The 16,733-nt window shown below is 45.5% G+C and overlaps 1 protein-coding gene across 17 annotated transcripts in view; it reads left to right on the top strand.

Moving 5' to 3' along the window:
* Positions 1–16,733, top strand: part of LOC148478344 (receptor-type tyrosine-protein phosphatase F-like) — a 944,179-nt gene that overhangs the window by 717,497 nt on the left and 209,949 nt on the right. For all 17 annotated transcript variants that reach the window (XM_088455649.1, XM_088455645.1, XM_088455652.1 and 14 more), the window contains one exon: positions 12,812–12,971. In XM_088455649.1, the coding sequence (XP_088311775.1) occupies positions 12,890–12,971 (82 nt within the window). In that variant the 5' untranslated portion in view covers positions 12,812–12,889. The remainder of the gene's footprint in view (positions 1–12,811; positions 12,972–16,733) is intronic.

Here is a 16,733-nt window from a genome sequence, read left to right as displayed (position 1 = left end):
TCCATTCACCGGCAGTGACCGCTGCACAGCCGTTTTTCCCCACCCGTAGGACACTGTGGCCCGCGGGAGGGAGACAGAACCTGGAGGCTGCTTCAGCTGGGCTCCGCGCTGGAGGGCAGGGTGCTTTCTGCCCTTTAGACATAGGGCACCCCGCTGAAACAGCCTAGCGGGAACGCTAAGCACAGTGTCCTGGTGCATCCTAGTCGCATCGCATTCCTACTCGGATGCATTTTCGGGGCGCTTGCAGAGTCTCACGGGACCAGGCATGCCAAGAGGAGCTGTTTGACACACCGGAGTGAGGACGCATCTGTAGGCACCTTTGCAGTGAAGGTAGAACACCTTTTGTATTCCCTAATAAAAAAATCTGCTTGTAAAACTAGGTCTCGCTCTCCGGGGTGCATTCTGTCTAAAAGCTGTCATGGAAGAGAAAGTAGCGGCAGTGTGAAAAATATCATCATAGATATGTCTCCAACCCTTGCTCTGCAGATGAAGGCTGTCACAAAGCTTGTATGCTAGACATTGAACAAAGCCGACAGTTTTCACACACGGTGCATGGTCGGAACTATGGCTAAAGGACAAAGACTCCGGTCAGAGTGCCTTTATAGAGCGACACTTCTGTGAGGACCCCAGGTGTTTGGTTTTTTTTTTTCAACCTCTGAAAAGGCGTAGACCCCGGTACATTTGGCTCAGCCCACCCTCCCTTTAGATCCTGATACATTTACCCAGAGTGCACTTCAGAAACTCAGCTTTTGACCTTTTCCTGTGGAGCGATACCGACAGCCGTTTGATGCCAGCAGAAAACTGATAGAGACTTGAGCTGCTACAAACGAGCGGAATACGTTAATCTGTCCTTTTCTACCCAATGTTTGTTCCTCCCAGGATCGATGCCATCAATACTCCTGATACATTATACTGTTCCAGTGCTGCAAGGAACACTTACCTCTCCCCACAGGTTCTGTGCGTCCTTTATTTTTGTGTGGAAGTAAAATATAATCTCTCCCCCCTAGGCCCACTGTGTCCTCTTATATGGCTTCATTCTAGAATTGACATCTCCTCTGCGGAAACGGTTTGTAATTTGCTTGTTTTAAGAACAGCATGAAGATCAGTAAATGGCAGAAAGAGAGGCACAATGTAATGGGGGGGGTTTGTTTGTGCAATTTTATTTTTTGTCAGTAGGCAAAATTACAGGTGCTTTCCCTCCTAAGTGCTACAAAGTGTTTTGCGTTGAATCAGATTCTAATGATACCAGGTGTGCAGATTGCTGAGCCCTGCGCAGGAAAGGATTGTAAATACAGCTCGCTGGCTTATGCCTAATGCTGAAACCTTGTCTGCCGGATACAGGGAGGGGAGAGTGACACCTCCATGCTATAGCACCCTATGTAAAGACCCCCTTTGTGACTGAGCATCACTGAATTTAGGGGCAAGATAATCTGATATAATTTATAAAATGCACCCCATGAAAAGCTTAAAGGAACACTGAGCCTAAAATACACATTGATCCTATTAAAAAGAATAAAGGCATCTTGTAAAGGTCACAAATTATATAGTGTTCATTCTAGCACCCGCCACCTGTCATAACCCATGCAGTTCCTCTTCCTGACTGGGGTGTCGCTCTCTGCGCTGGTGCTTCTAGCACACTCAGCTGATGCAACAAACTTCTGATATACAGACCAGTGTTAGAAGCTCCAAGGCAGAGAGCGACACCCCAGGCAGGAAAGAGGAACTGCATGGGGTGTGACAGGTGCAGGGTGCTAGAATGAAGACTGCAAATATAGATGTGAAAGTCTGCATACCCTGACAGGTGCCATTGGATTATTATCATTTGTGACCCCCAAAAACTAATGAATAATCCAGTTAAATGTATTAATAATCCTAAAGCTGGGTACACACTGATAGATAGATAGATATATTGCCCGTTATATAACAGTGCATCGCTGGGTGCGTACATCGTATATGTCTCTGAGCGGCGTCGTTCAGGCATATCCGAACTTCTGTGCAGCACGGAATATATATCGGTCATTTGCTGGTGTGTACGGGTGACCCGCCGATCGCCCGTACACATGCTGCTGGACCCAGCGGTGATTGACATCCCAACTGGGTGGATTTATGTGCCCGCGAGCTGTCAAACCCGGCACATCGGGCAGACGAATTGGTAAGTGTGTATGCAGTTACCTATCGTCAGGTTAACCTAGTGTGTACCCAGCTTTACTGTCATTTTTCAAATACTTGGCAGCTAGGAGCTGATTGGTTGGAGCACCATTTAAGTTTAGTAACGAATGATAACAAAAATAAATCTGGGCCTGTAAACGTTGTCTGCGACTTTTTGTGTCTTGGCCGTGCAGGGTGAAATGTAATTATCTTGATTAATGAATAGTGATATCAAGCCTGAAATGTTATATAAACCCTTACCTACAGTAAGTGCTATCTGAGATTTTCATGTCTGCCAAGAGGCCGGGAGTTATACTACAGTCTGTTAACGTTCTCTTGGGAGGCTGGAGACCATTTAAAGCTTTGGTGGACAACATTGGTTCTAATATTGTGAGGTGTGTAATAACTCTCACAGCTGTGTTTTTTTACTTGTTGTAAGGGGGGGAAGGGGAGGAAATACAGGAAACTGACCCACCCCCCTCTATAGGAATTGAATTTAACATTATCCCACACACACATGTACCAAGGTAAGAATTATTTATTATCTGCTCTTTATATAGCGCACATATATTCCACAGCGCTTTATAGAGACTATACGATTGTTTGCATCAGTCCCTGCTACAGTGGAGCTTACTATCTACATGTACATGCACACAAATATGAACTAGGGTTAATATTTTGTCACAATCCAATTAGTCTACCAGCATGTTTTTGGTTTTGTGGGATTAAAAGGAAACCCACGCAAATATGGGGAGAAAATACAAACTCCACAAGGCTAGGGCCGTGGTGGGAATCGAACACCTTAGTGCCGTGAGGCAATCATGCTAACCACTACATGATCTGTGCTGCCAAAGAATGTTTAGGTACGGGCAGTTGCCATAAATTCATACCCTGACAATACACAGTCCAGGTTAGTCGTTACAATTCAGGCACAGGAGTCCTATTCCAGTGCCAAGATCACAGGGATTTACCTGTGCTAGTTTGTATGTTTTTTCCCGTGCTCATGTGGCTTTCCTCCAGGAGATGCAGTTTCCGCCCACGACCTTAAAGCATGCGGGTAGGGAATTATGGTGGGTACACACTGGAGCGACGGGCATTCGTTTTGACATTGGAACATATGTCTTTGAGCGGGGATTGCCCGTATACACTAGAATGAGTTAATGAAGGACGGAACGATGACTGTCCTTCATTAGCATACCACAAGTCGCTAGCGTTATCGCTAGGTTTAATGTCCTGCATAGGAGCGCGCTATCACCCATACAGACTGACCGATGTAGGCAATTTGTTTCGTTATGAAACAGCAAATTGGCCGAACATCGCTTTAAGCTGGGTACACAATAAACGACGTGTGTACCCAGCGATGTGAACGGCCTACATATTGGGCGGTCCGTACACACTGGACGATCCAGTGCCCAACCGCTCGATATGTCAGCCCCCGCTGCTTGGGAAGAACAGATGATGCGACTGACGACTGCACGGGAGCGCTCACTGCACGATATAGGGCCTGATCAATTTCCAATTACAATTGCGATCACGCATTCTGCGAACTAGCCACTGCGATCGCAGAAGCTACGCAGAACCATCGCAGAGTGTTTGAAAGGAAGTGCGGTTTGTGGGGGGTGGATGGGGAAACGCAGGCATTTCAGGGGTGTGCATAAATTATCCACTGCAACAGGGTACGCAGTCTGAGGTCTCATAGCGTGCGTGGTTATTAGCAATTTCTGAGTAAGGTCAGGGCTTGTGCATGGGGCTGCGATGGTACTCTATTTTACCGATTGTTTCACTGTTCTGCTAAGTATTACGGATGTGTGTATGGTAAAGTAGGCGTCCTTATGTAGTGCTGAGTTTGCATTGCGATGGCAATGGATTAGTTTGATATTGCAGTTGAACTGCGTGCGTACGTAATATTGCGATCCGTATTGAATCAGGCCCATAGCGCATACACACTGCACGGTTTTAAGGAATTGACGTTCTGATGCATCTCAATCAGCCAAATCTTTTACAAAATTGTGTAGGGGCCTTAAGGCTTCTGACTGAATTTGTCCCTTGGCGGGAAATTACATTGTACTCAGATGTTGTACCACGATCATTAGTGAATAAGCCTCTGAAAATACATTAAATTACATTCACATGTTATGTGGGATACTGGTCACTTTGTGAGAATCATTTGTACCTGACTTTTGTATTTTGATTACTTTGTCAATCTGTCAATAAAACTTGTTTAAAAAAAAAATTACATCCATATACTTGTGCAATATAAAAGGGCAAAAGGCATTTGTTATGAGAACTTTGAACCAGACCTAGAGGACATTGGAGGACCTGGTCCTGACACTGAAAGCCCCAGTATAGCAGAGACTGGTTTCTAATGGGTTTCCTGGTTTGCATAGACTTTTTTTTTTTTTTTATTCGCTTTCATTTTTTTCTTATATTTTTTTGTATAATTGGGGCTGCGAGTGGATAGATCCTGATCAGCTGGGGACTGTGGATTTGATTGTTTTTCCGTTTGCTCTCTCATCTTCGTTTAGCGTTTAGTTAAACTTGAGATGGTCTGTTAATGTGTGGATGGATTACTTACAATAGGATGAGCTTGGAAGATTCTCCCATCTCCCCAGAGCCAAGTGGGCTTGCAGCATCTTCCGAGCAGTAAATACCTACGGAACAATATGAATAATATTAAGGCCTAATAGGGAAACTTAACAGGATAGCTGCAAAGCAGCCACATAGTACTGTGGTAGGAGGGATTGTCATGTTCTGTCTCTGTCCCAACCTCGTAATGGCAGATTCCCAACCGTGTTGTCTCCAGGCTGTCGAATCGCAGGGGAAGCCTCTGAAAGGAGCGCGACCTCTACCAAAGCCTTTTACCATCCACTATTACTTCAATTTTCACACTATTGATCCGCTCTGTTTCATTTCTTGGCATACAGCGTTTCAAGGCTTCTATATTTCCCGGAGAGGGCTGATGTCTTAGATTTATTCTCTCCTAACACTGAAGCAAGTTATCGCGCATTAATATGACTGTTGTAACCAGACTCGAGTTTCACTCCCATACAAATATGAAATGTTGTATATTTGTTGCAATTCGCTGTCCTGGGGGCACAGAGTTATAGCACTTGACCAGCCCTATTGCTATTGATTAATAAAGTGGCAAATTCTCCCATAGAGCGACCAATAATCTGACCCATTATCAACTAGTGACCCCCTGGCGCTTTTCCATCGGGATTTAGTTATACTCGGATGATGCCATTCTTGTAACAAATAGGTATTTAAAAATGCAGAAAAGAAAATGTTTCCTAGGTTGCAGTTAGAGTACAGGGCCTGGTTCCAGAGATGGACGGAATTGCAGAGCCGTACATAAGCTGTTTCGTCCATCTTAATGCCGGATGAGGCGTCGGACACCTCTTTGCTGCATTTGCAAGTATCATCGTAACCAGTCGCTCCTCTGGTCAGGCTGCAGGAGCTGAAGCTACCCGCAGCCTGACTGTGTACTGGCCACTTCAGAGGCCAGGAATCTGCGTCCTCCGGTGCTGACGCAGACCCTGGCCTCGTCCCTCCCGGAAAACGTGGACGCCATGGCCCCAGTTTAAGGGAATGGTGACCAGCCACACCCCGCTCCCCCCCCATCCGCTTCCTTGAAGGGGGTTCAAAAGCCTCAGCATGTCAAGCAACAACAATTTATTATTTTCTGTGTGACAATCTTGTTAGCTGAGATTTTACAATTCTATCCATATAGACTGCACACATAAATATCGTACAAGATGAAAAACTGTTGCATCGCTATGTGCTGAATATATAAAGTCTCTATCAGAGTCAGTTCATCTGTGTTTGTACTAATCGTTCAGTGAAAAACTGTTTCATGCAACAAGCTTTACAGTAGAACAGAAGCGTTGCTTGTTTGGGTACTTTAAATAGGAGAGTTGCTCCTGTGTTTATTACGCATCCATATCCGACCTTGGCCTAAGAGGGAGCTGATGGAGAAGTTAACCAGACCCCTCTCATGCTTGTGTGTTTCTTCCCATTAATAATCTAACGGTTGGCTTCTCTTTGTGCTTCCCCTGAGCTGAGTGGTGGGAACGGACAGGTATCTGGAAATCTATAACAAGTCTTCTGGATATGGCGATACTGGACAATTAAGGGGTTTTATTGGACATTGGGTTGTAAATAATTGTCTCAGTGAAGTCCAGTGTCCGTCGCAGATGGACAGTCGTTGCTGGGAATGACGTCGGGTTCCTGTAGATCAGGGGTGCTGAGCGAGGAGGGAATGCTGAAAATAAGGCTGCAGTGAGCGTGGCATTGTTCTGTGCCAGGGAATCATCCTCCGTAATGCCCAGAGTACACAGCCAGATCTGCGGCCGTGGGGTGAAGTAATGCTGCATTTGCTATTACTGGTAGCCACTGACCACCTGAGCACACGAGTGAGGGGAGCCCGGATCCGTCCCATCTACAGGGGCTGTTGTGTCGCAGACCTCTTTATGGGCAGATTCCGATTAATTGATGCATCACGAAACAGTCCCGAATTAAACTTTGGGACTGGAATATATCAAACAACCTCTCCATGAATGTATTCCAGTCATTGGTATAAACCAGTGCTCGGACCTCTCTCCTGCCCTAATTCCAGTATTACCTGCTATTTCTATTCTGTTACAGACTTTCTGATTGAACTATTAAAGGGGTCTGAAAACAAGGTGATCCAGAATCCTAAACCTATTGTCACATGCGTTGGACACAATGGGCCTGCTTCTAAATCTGGGTGGTATTGCACAGCCGCAGGGAAAAAGCAGGAGGGTGTGTGTAGGTGATTGACGACTACCGCATGCATCTGCGATCTCAGCGCTGCGTGGGAAACGGCGGCATCGGGTCACCATTGCGATAGTCGCAGCCATCGGCCCGTCCGACTCAGACTGGCCATCGCAACTGGTCAGCTGGGTCCAGGGAGTCTGCATCTGGCGACGCAGACTCTGGGCGCGACAAGCCCCCGTTTTGTAGAATGGCCCTAGTCTCCGCCCCCCAAACGACATGCTGTAGCTAAGGGGGGGGTGATTGTAAGCGATCACGCAGGTCCCGTTCTGCACATGTTCAGACCAGGTCCTGCGAATGCGCAGATGCCAAAACATCGCATTTGTACGTGAACCATCAGGCTTGCGTGCAAATCCTAATCGGGCCCAGTATCCCAATTTGCGGAGAATTGTTATAGTATATCCACCCTTGTTGACTAGATAGATGCAAATTACTGTAATCTTCAGCAGAGGATGTGTAGAGTGTTTAGCTCAAACACTGTCCATATAGGACCCAGCATTCTAATATCCTGTGTTATCTCTGACAAGTCTGTGAAACATTTTGTGTTCTATATATGTATTATTGTCATCCACTAGACGATAAAGTTGAACGAGATAACGATAAAATCGTTTGAACATCTTTTGAAAATTTGGTCTTTTAGACATCTATCATCCTTCAAACATGCTGGTCAACCTGACGATATCGTCAGGTTCAGCATGTTTGCAGATGATTGATTGTGCCTGCACTGAACGGCATATCGTTCAGTGTGGGCACCCTGCAGTGTAGTGAACGGCTGAACGATAACTATATCGTTATCGTTCAGTCTTTTCACTGTCGGGTAGTGGATACCCGCCTTAAGGCTCATTAGCAGATATGCAGCAATGCAGTGCAAATGAATTATGACTTTCGTTCGACATTCGCAGCATAGGTTTGCTCAAATGCGCAGTTTTTAAGGGTTAGCGCATGATTTGGGCGTCATCATATTCTCAGTGGGGCTCATTTTACACTTTACCATTGAATTGTTAATGGAGAATCCCGTTTCTGGCCACACTTTGTGCATGTACAAAACAGCCCCAATTCAAGTTATAGAAATTTTACTTAAATAGGTTTAGTGAAATGGTTTATAGGTTGGATCATATTCATGTGCCCCTGTAACACTGGATGCAAAACTCCATTTACGGGTGCTGATCCAAAGTTCAGTAAGCGGGGGGCGCACCATGATAATTAGGCGCACTTACACAAATAAACCAGCAGGGCGCATTTTTACTTTTTTTGATTTATAAATTAGCCTTATTTCATCTTATAAGCTGAACCTCTGGGAAATCACAACCGGTAACAGAGAGTGAATAAGGTTTCTTGGCCAATTCCTCCAAAGTTACGCAGTATATATTAACTAAAGAAAATAACATTTTCATATGATTAAGTCATGAAATGGTCTTTTGGTGTCAGTGACAACACCATTACTTCTCCACTCGTATAACTTACTGCTGCTTTTGGCACGAAAAGAGGCCGTTAATCAGTTTATAGAGCCAGTGCCGGAGGACGGGAGATCTGCGTCCGCCTCATCAGGCGCAGAGAGAGGGGCCGCTGTACGACTGTCTCACCGAGTAACTCTGCTCCAGGCAGCAGCAGAGGATGAACATTATGTTCACAAGACAGTAGGGTTCCTGGTGACAGACAAAGGGCTCTGGCTCCTAGATCAGAGTTACTTATTATTCACAATATCATCTGTTTTTTTTGTAAGCAAATTCACACCTAGAAGAGAGTTGGAGAGCACATAGGAAGATCTCACCTATCATGGTTTGCCAGTTACAGCATAAGGTGCCCACATCTTGGGGACAGCACAGTGAAAAAAATGGATTAGTTTGCTGCCTCACAGTGCTGAGGTCTTGTGTTTGATTCCATGTAAGTTGTCACCCTACCCCTCAAGTTGGGTGGGTTTCTGCTCGATACTGTAAATTCCTTCCACGATCCAAAAGCATACTTTTAGGTTGCTTGGCTTCTGACAACAAAAATTAGCCCTTGTTTAGAAGTTGTATACATGTGGCAGGAAATATAGATTGTAAGCTCCACTGGGGCAGGGGCTGATGTGAATGACTATTCTGTAAAGTGCGGCACAATATATGTGTTCTCTATAAATATTGTGCCTTAAAAAAATGTACTTTATTAATAGCTAGAGATGGGAAAACTAATATAGCACTGAGTTTGCGAAGTCCATGCTTATGTGTTGGGGAATCTCTTCCCAAAGCTTTTGTTGATGTAGGTGCACAGGGAATGCTATAGTGAACCTATTGCCTACATAGAGGATGCAGCCATTTTGTTGGCTGTAGAATAGGCTTCAACAAGCACACAATATTGTATAGCCCCACAATATAGTTGTGATGCCTCAAACCTTAGTATCTGAGGTAATATTTGATATCTAAACATGGGTACCTCTGGTTTACCCCAAATATTACCTCAGATACTAAGGTTTGAGACCTCACAGATTAATTTGTGGGTCTTTACAATATGTGCACTATTTGCATTTCTATGACTAAAAGTAGGGGACGGAGCACCCCTCATTCTACTATAGCGGCAGCACCCACATAAAAGTTACTATCACAGTAGTTCACTCTCCACTACATACCTTTTTACATTTTCAGCGTGTCCAATTACTCAAAATTACAGACATCACTATTACCTAATTCTCTCGGATCATGGCCCAGCCCACAAAATGGCAGCGACTATGTGCGCAGTTGATGACCGAACTTTAACTCTAAGATTTCCCAATGATACATTTCCAGTTACCTGTGTGCCCTTTAGCAAAATACGCCTTTACGTGTCCTTAATGTATAATACAAATGTCACTGCTATTTGTTACCTATTAACTTTCTGCATATAAACGTGTCTCCCTCCGGCCCCTTCATCTGCCAGGGCTGCTCAGAGAACGGCTTCCTATGAACGTGATCAGTCTACATGAATAATAGAAGAAGCCTCGTTCATTAATAATGTTTTCCTTCTGTTGCTCCCCAGGAAATCGTGGGGGGTAGATGACAGTGTAACATATGGTCCCAACCAGGGATGAGGGGGAACGGGATGGGTTTCTGTAGCCTTCTCTTCCCTTGTATTGCTCGTCACATTTCCGGTGTTGTTGATGTGTGCTGCTGGTTCTATCTCGCACACAGAAATAAGGAGACCGGAAACCTACATTTAGCCGCTGACATACTGCACCTTGCACAGGAGTCATAGAGCAGTATTCAATTTGAGCCGAGCCGCATTAAGTTAACGCGGCCCGGACATAACGCCGACTTCGCCTGTTTTGGAGGCGGAAAAGTTTTGCGCGCGTGCCGGCTTTACCCCGTATTCAATTTGAAAGTACGCGCAAACAGGACCCGGCGGGACTTTAAGAAGCGGAAAGTACTGTCAGTTTTGGGGAAATCAGCCTGACACCCCGCAAATGATGCTCTGACATGGGGGTCCACTATGGTACCCCCCGATTTGGCTTGCTGAAGGTATTTGGTGTTTTTAAATGGGCTCAATAGCGATTTTTCTATACGTGGTGAAGAATAGTGTTTAGGAGTATTTTTTCAAGAAAATAACTTATCCCAGCAAATTTGGGGTACTTGAAAATGGGGGTCAACATATTTAAAAGTTGCTAAAGTGAAGTTGAAAAAATCATGAAAAACCTTCCGCAAGCACCTGCAATCCAAAAAAACACTTGGGGCATACTTAGGGACCCCCCCCCCAGAGTCAAGTTCGCTAGTTTTTAACTTTGTACCCCAACTTTTTTTTTTTTTTGCCCCCCTTTTTCAAAGTAATTTTTTGGGGTGTCCTTAAGTGTTTTAAAAAAATTTTTTTGATACAGGTTACCTTTGGGGGACTGTCTGAAGGCTGCACGGGGGTTCCCCCAACGTTGCACCCCAAAACCCAAATTCTGCACATTTTTCCACTTGCCATTCATAGGCGAAACTTTACCGCCTATTACATTGCATTGATTTTCCGCCTAGGCGGAAAGTCTTTCAAATTGAATACGGGGTAAAACCAAAACAGGCGATAATGACGTCATCGGCGGAAAGTTAACGCGGTTTCCGGACTTAACGCTTCAAATTGATTTCGGGCCATAGAGTTCTAATATCCAACATTACTGTAAGCCAGGGACCCCTATATCTTAGAGCTGTCACCACAGCCAAGCTGGTTCACGGTACATGAAGCATTGGGATTATGCCGATTTATAGGCTGGGATGATCCTGGTGCTAATAATAATAATAACAGGGCTATAATGTAATGTCAGGAAATGGTCGGGGATGTGACAGCGAAATGATTGACTGGCACTGTGATTGACAGTGAGGTTTGGTGTACAGGCTGAATGGATTTAGAAGGGATGAGGCAGGTGATAATTGGGTTGGTTTTTACAATATCCTTCACGAATACTGTTAGCTGGGACAATGTTAGCCAGTATTCAGGGGTGTATCTAGGAATCCAAGCACCCCTGACAATGTAACGGACTGGCGCCCCACCTATGCAGTGCCCCCAATAGTAATCCCCCTATGCTGCATTGCCACCAGTATTAGTCCCCCTATACAGTGCCCCCAGTAGTAGCCTCCCCTATGCTGCATTGCCCCCAATAGTAGTCCCCCCTATACAGTGCCTCCAGTAGTAGTCCCCTCTATACAGTGCCCCTAGTAGTAGTCCCCCCTATACAGTGCCCCCAGTAGTAGTCCCCCATATGCTGCATTGCCCCCAATAGTAGTCCCCCCTATACAGTGCCTCCAGTAGTAGTCCCCTCTATACAGTGCCCCCAGTAATAGTCCCCCCTATACAGTGCCCCCAGTAGTAGTCCCCCATATGCTGCATTGCCCCAAATAGTAGTTCCCCCCTATACCGTGTCCCCAGTAGTAGTCCCCCCTATACAGTGCCCCCAGTAGTAGACCCCCCTATACAGTGCCCCCAGTAGTAGACCCCCCTATACAGTGCCCCCAGTAGTAGACCCCCCTATACAGTGCCCCCAGTAGTAGTCCCCCATATGCTGCATTGCCCCAAATAGTAGTTCCCCCCCCTATAGTGTGTCCCCAGTAGTAGTCCCCTCTATACAGTGCCCCCAGTAGTAGACCCCCCCTATACAGTGCCCCCAGTAGTAGTCCCCCCTATACAGTGCCCCCAGTAGCAGCCATCCCCTATACAGTGCCCCCCTGCTGTGCCAGGCGCATGCGCGCACACACACACACACACACACACACTATAACTTACCTGATCCCCGCTCCTGACGTGACCGCCGTTTTCCGCTCCGAGTCCCGGCTCTTCTTGCACTATGGGAGAGACGTCATGACGTCTCTCCCATCATCCACTGTGGGGGGTGCCGGAAGACGGAGCTCACTCATGAGCTCCAGCCAGCTCTCTCCATGGACGACGCAGCAGTCAATGAGAGTCTGTCTGACTCTCATTGGCTGGCTGCTATAACAAACAAACAGCCGCCATTGGTGGCTGTGTGTTTGTAAAACTATATAGGGCAGACCGCTCTCACTACGGTCTGCCCTACACTTGTGGGGCGGTGGGACTAGCGAGGGTAGTCCACCCCTTGGCTGCTGGTGGCACTGCCGGACGGCACGCCCCTGGCGACTGCCATCCTGGCCAATGGGTAGATACGCCCCTGCCAGTATTATGTTTGTTATTGTGGTTTAGGTCTTTTGACTATAAGGATTGTGTTCTATCTGTACTCTTCTTGAATAAAACAAATTTGTCCGCGCGCTCCTCATTACTGACACATAGACTTTCTTACTAGCACAGTGCAGAACCCAGACAGTGCTGTATTCAAATATTGACCAGAATATATAGCATACTGAGCTCTATACCCATGTGGGATAACCCTTCAGGTGTTCGGCAAATTCTTACTTGTCTGTGGCTCTCTTTGCAGGAGTGTGTCTGAGACTACAAAGCCGCCGGATGTATTGACCACTTTGCACCAGGACTGGAGAGGAGTCTGATTTGAAATATGGTGCCTTACTCCCACCAGACCCTGCTCATCTTACCGGCACTGGTCCTCTTCTGTTCCATCGGGATGACTGAAGCAGACAGTAAGTTGTAGTTTAATTTGCCTGGTATTTGCAGTGCGGCACAGAATGTTGTGATGTCCAATATACAGCTGCGTACCTGTGGCTTACACAATGGAGGAAGCTGTGTTGAGAGGCTGAGCCAGTATTCCTGTAAGTTTGCAAGGGTCCAATGACCTCACCGAGGCATGAGGCACTCAGGGCCTGATTCAGACCCGGACGCTATCCGCAGTGCGCTCGCTATTGCCGATGGTTGCTAATCTCTGCATGCTTATGCATCGCAGTGCGCATGCGCGAACTACACTGTGCGATCACAGATCCCTCGCTCGTACAGCAAAGCCAGCCCAGCAGAGTGAGTGACAGGAGAGGCCGTTTGTGGGTGGTAACAGGGGCAGGCCAGTAAAAACGGGGGTTTGGAGATGCGTACGCAGGCGTGCCCGAATTTTTCAATGCCGTTTTAGAGGCGTGCATAAATAACAGGCAGCGTCATAGTACACGTCACCAGCCATTTTTTTCCTCTGTTTTCCTCGCAATGCTTGCAGTAAAAAAAAAAGCTACCACAAGCACTGCATTCACATCCGATAGTGGTCGATGTACCAATGTTCTCATAACCTTCCAGGAGATGACGTGGGGCAGTGGGCGTCTCTTCATTCGCTAAGGGGAGTCTACATACACAAAGCGAACGCTGGTACAGGTACGATGGGCGTGCTTATGCCTTGGCGAGCGATCGCTCCCCGCCGCGTCACTTTCAAATATTTGCATACGCATCATGCGAGCGTACGCTTTTGGCAACCAGTTGTGAATCAGGCCCTGTGTGCCATCTTGACTCATCCCTCAATATGGCTGCCATTGGATGGGTCTAGACGATTAATACTTCCCTGTATTACGTACTTGTACTATAAATCTTTTCCTAACCTACAAGGTGTGTATCCAAAAAAAAGTTTTCAAATGTTTGTGTGTGTGTGTGTTTCGTTGTACAAACCTTTCCTGGTCTCCTGTCTGCTCTCAATGTCCTCACTGCGACTACACCTGAATTGTCTTTTTCACCTCCACACAGTCATCCAGACAATTAGACTATTGGGACCTGTATTGGGTAAAGTGGGACACACGGGAACCCTGGACTTACCTGTGTTAGTTCCGCCTGGTATTTCCTCTACCCACTGAAAGGGACTCTCGGTGAATATATAACTGCAGCCGCTTTTCTTATTGTGCTATTGAATTGTTTAACTAAAGCCGTCTCCGTGACGTTCTTCGCATTGAGCGAGCCCTTTGTTCTCAGCGTTGGAGTAGCCAGCTGCTTGTAATACTGTGTATAACATAATTATTTTGCATCATTATGAGGGTTTACCGCTGGATTCATCCTTTTGTATTGTTTTGTGTTTCACATGATTTAAAACTGCTCCAATGCATCCGCTTGGACACTCCAAATCCATGTACATAGCCGGGACGGATCATAAGACAAGTGGCTCTTCATTGTGAGACAGTCTGTGCTGGAGAGGGCCCAAGACATAAGGGGGATCTGGCAGCTGGTGAATCCAGCTCTGTGACTGACTTATCTGGGAGATGCGTATAAGGCCGGGTATAGGCCGTGTGCTCTGTTGTAACAGATAATAGATAACATGTATAATGCTCTACCTCTATTGTAGCAGCGGTGTGATTGTATTCCTCACATAAGGCAGTCCCCTTATACATGATATGATCCTTTACAAAGCACCGTGAAACTTGCAACACAATTTGCCTGGTATGAAAACCTGCTCATATATTTATATGCAAATGTTGCAGGAGGGTGTCAGAAGTAACATGGTTTGACTTGATGGACTTCCTGTGTTTAGGATCATTGTGTAATACTACAGGGAGCTTTCCAGAGAATAAATAAACTAATAGATAACTCAATGCTAGTTTGCTACCGGTTCACAGTAAGTCAACCATAGTACTGTATTAACAATTTTGGCTATATTGGTGAATGTTAAACTGTATTTATTATTCATGTTGGAATAACTTGTACATTAATATAACAAATGAGACAGGCTTAAATGCAGTTGCCTGTGAGTTGCAGGCAGCCACGAGACTTTAGAGATTATGGGGTCTATTTACTAAGCCTTGGAGAGAAAGTACCAACCAATCTGCTCTGCTGTGTTTTAAAAATGACAGTTAGAGAAAGAGGATGGAGTCCAACCAATCAGCTCCTAACTGTCATTTTTAAAACAGAGCAGAGCCGATTGCTCGGTAGTTTATCTCCATTCACTTTATATCTCTCCAGGGCTTAGTAAATAGACCCATTAGCCTCTAGAATTAAACCAGCAATACCGTAAAAGGCAAAACCAGTATATATTATTGCGGCTTCAAGTCTTGCTGCTCAACCGCCAGAATCTCGCTCCTGCCAGGAACTCGCAGGCGTTAGTTGGAGATTTTGCTGTCCATTAATGTCCGATACTCATCTGGTGTCTTCACAGCCACCCAGGGACTCTGGCCTGGGCAAATTTAGTTTTAAATGATAATAAAGTAGGTTACCTGATAAACAGAAACGAATAAAATCGGCACAAATAGGAGCCATACTTAGTTTGGTAACACAACAGATCACCAATGGAGGGCATTTGAGAGCGGGTACACGTGGTGCAGCCAGACTGATACAAGAGCCGGTAATTGCTGGTAACATTCCAGGAATTCAGCAAATTGTTACATATTTCATACATTATTGTTACAATTTTTTTCATATTGTATTATTACATATTTTATATATGACATCTACCACATATACTTTGCTTTCATATAAGAGCATAAAAAAAAATAAGAGATTTGCTCTCCGCCCTCCTGGAACTCCTTCCCGCCTGTCATTACGCCAACATCGGTTTAAAATATTTTTTTAGCCAGGTTGCAATAAAAGGGTTACTGTAAGGTTAGATTATCAAAGCCTTCATAGTATAGACGTCCGCCATATGTATCAATATAGATGATCTGTCTCCTGCACATTTTCAACAGGAAATTCACATCTACATTCAGAAAGGCCTGAAACGGTGCCTCATTCCCGCTGGCTCGTTAGTCCGAGGGGGGCGTGAATGGCCTTACTGGTAAATAAAAGATTTCCTTTGTGTCGGGTGATGGATAGATTAAAGCTGCGCACTATCCTCCCCTGTTTGCAGGAAAATGCTCCGTTTCCTGGGTGACCTGTCAGTTTTGTCTGTCACGGTGACCGTAATCCCATTAAATCTTCATTCAGTTGATTCACTTTGATTTGTTTTACACTTTTGTCCCTCCAGGTGAGCCATATCTAGTATTTCATGTGCTTTCTTCAGTACGGGCAGATTGGGCTCAGAGAATTTCATTTCTACTTTACTTTAATAGCTGGAGAGTAGCGTCTCCCGCCCAGGAGATTACCTCTTCTTGTGCACTTCCAGGTATCAGAAACCGAAGAGGTCGGACTCGCAACAGAGCTGGGCCACGTGCAAGTCTTTGTTTTAAATTGGATCTAGTATTTGGTTCTCAGCAGAAACTTTCCATTACTCTATGCGGGTCTGCATAACCATTGGCAAGTCTAAGCGCGTAATTGGCACATACTCATCCCTCACCCGTCTTTTGTACTATTCCTCCTGATAGCTGCAATTGTACGGCTCTAGACGAGAGAAGGTTAAAGTTTTCTCTTTGTAAAAAGATTTCCCTGGAAGCCCTATTTATTCAGGAGCTGTGGGCACTTAATAGAAAGCCTAAGAAGTGTTCTGTGCAATTAAATGCCCCACGCAAGCGTTTCAAGTCTTTCCCAAAACCCGGCTACAAATTCTTATTAAGTTG

Source organism: Taudactylus pleione, unplaced genomic scaffold, assembly GCF_031769625.1.
Source record: "Taudactylus pleione unplaced genomic scaffold, aTauple2 ptg000662l, whole genome shotgun sequence".
Taxonomy (NCBI): Eukaryota; Metazoa; Chordata; class Amphibia; order Anura; family Myobatrachidae; genus Taudactylus; species Taudactylus pleione.
The sequence above is the reverse complement of the archived record's forward strand: the minus strand, read 5'-3'. Positions and strand labels throughout refer to the sequence as shown.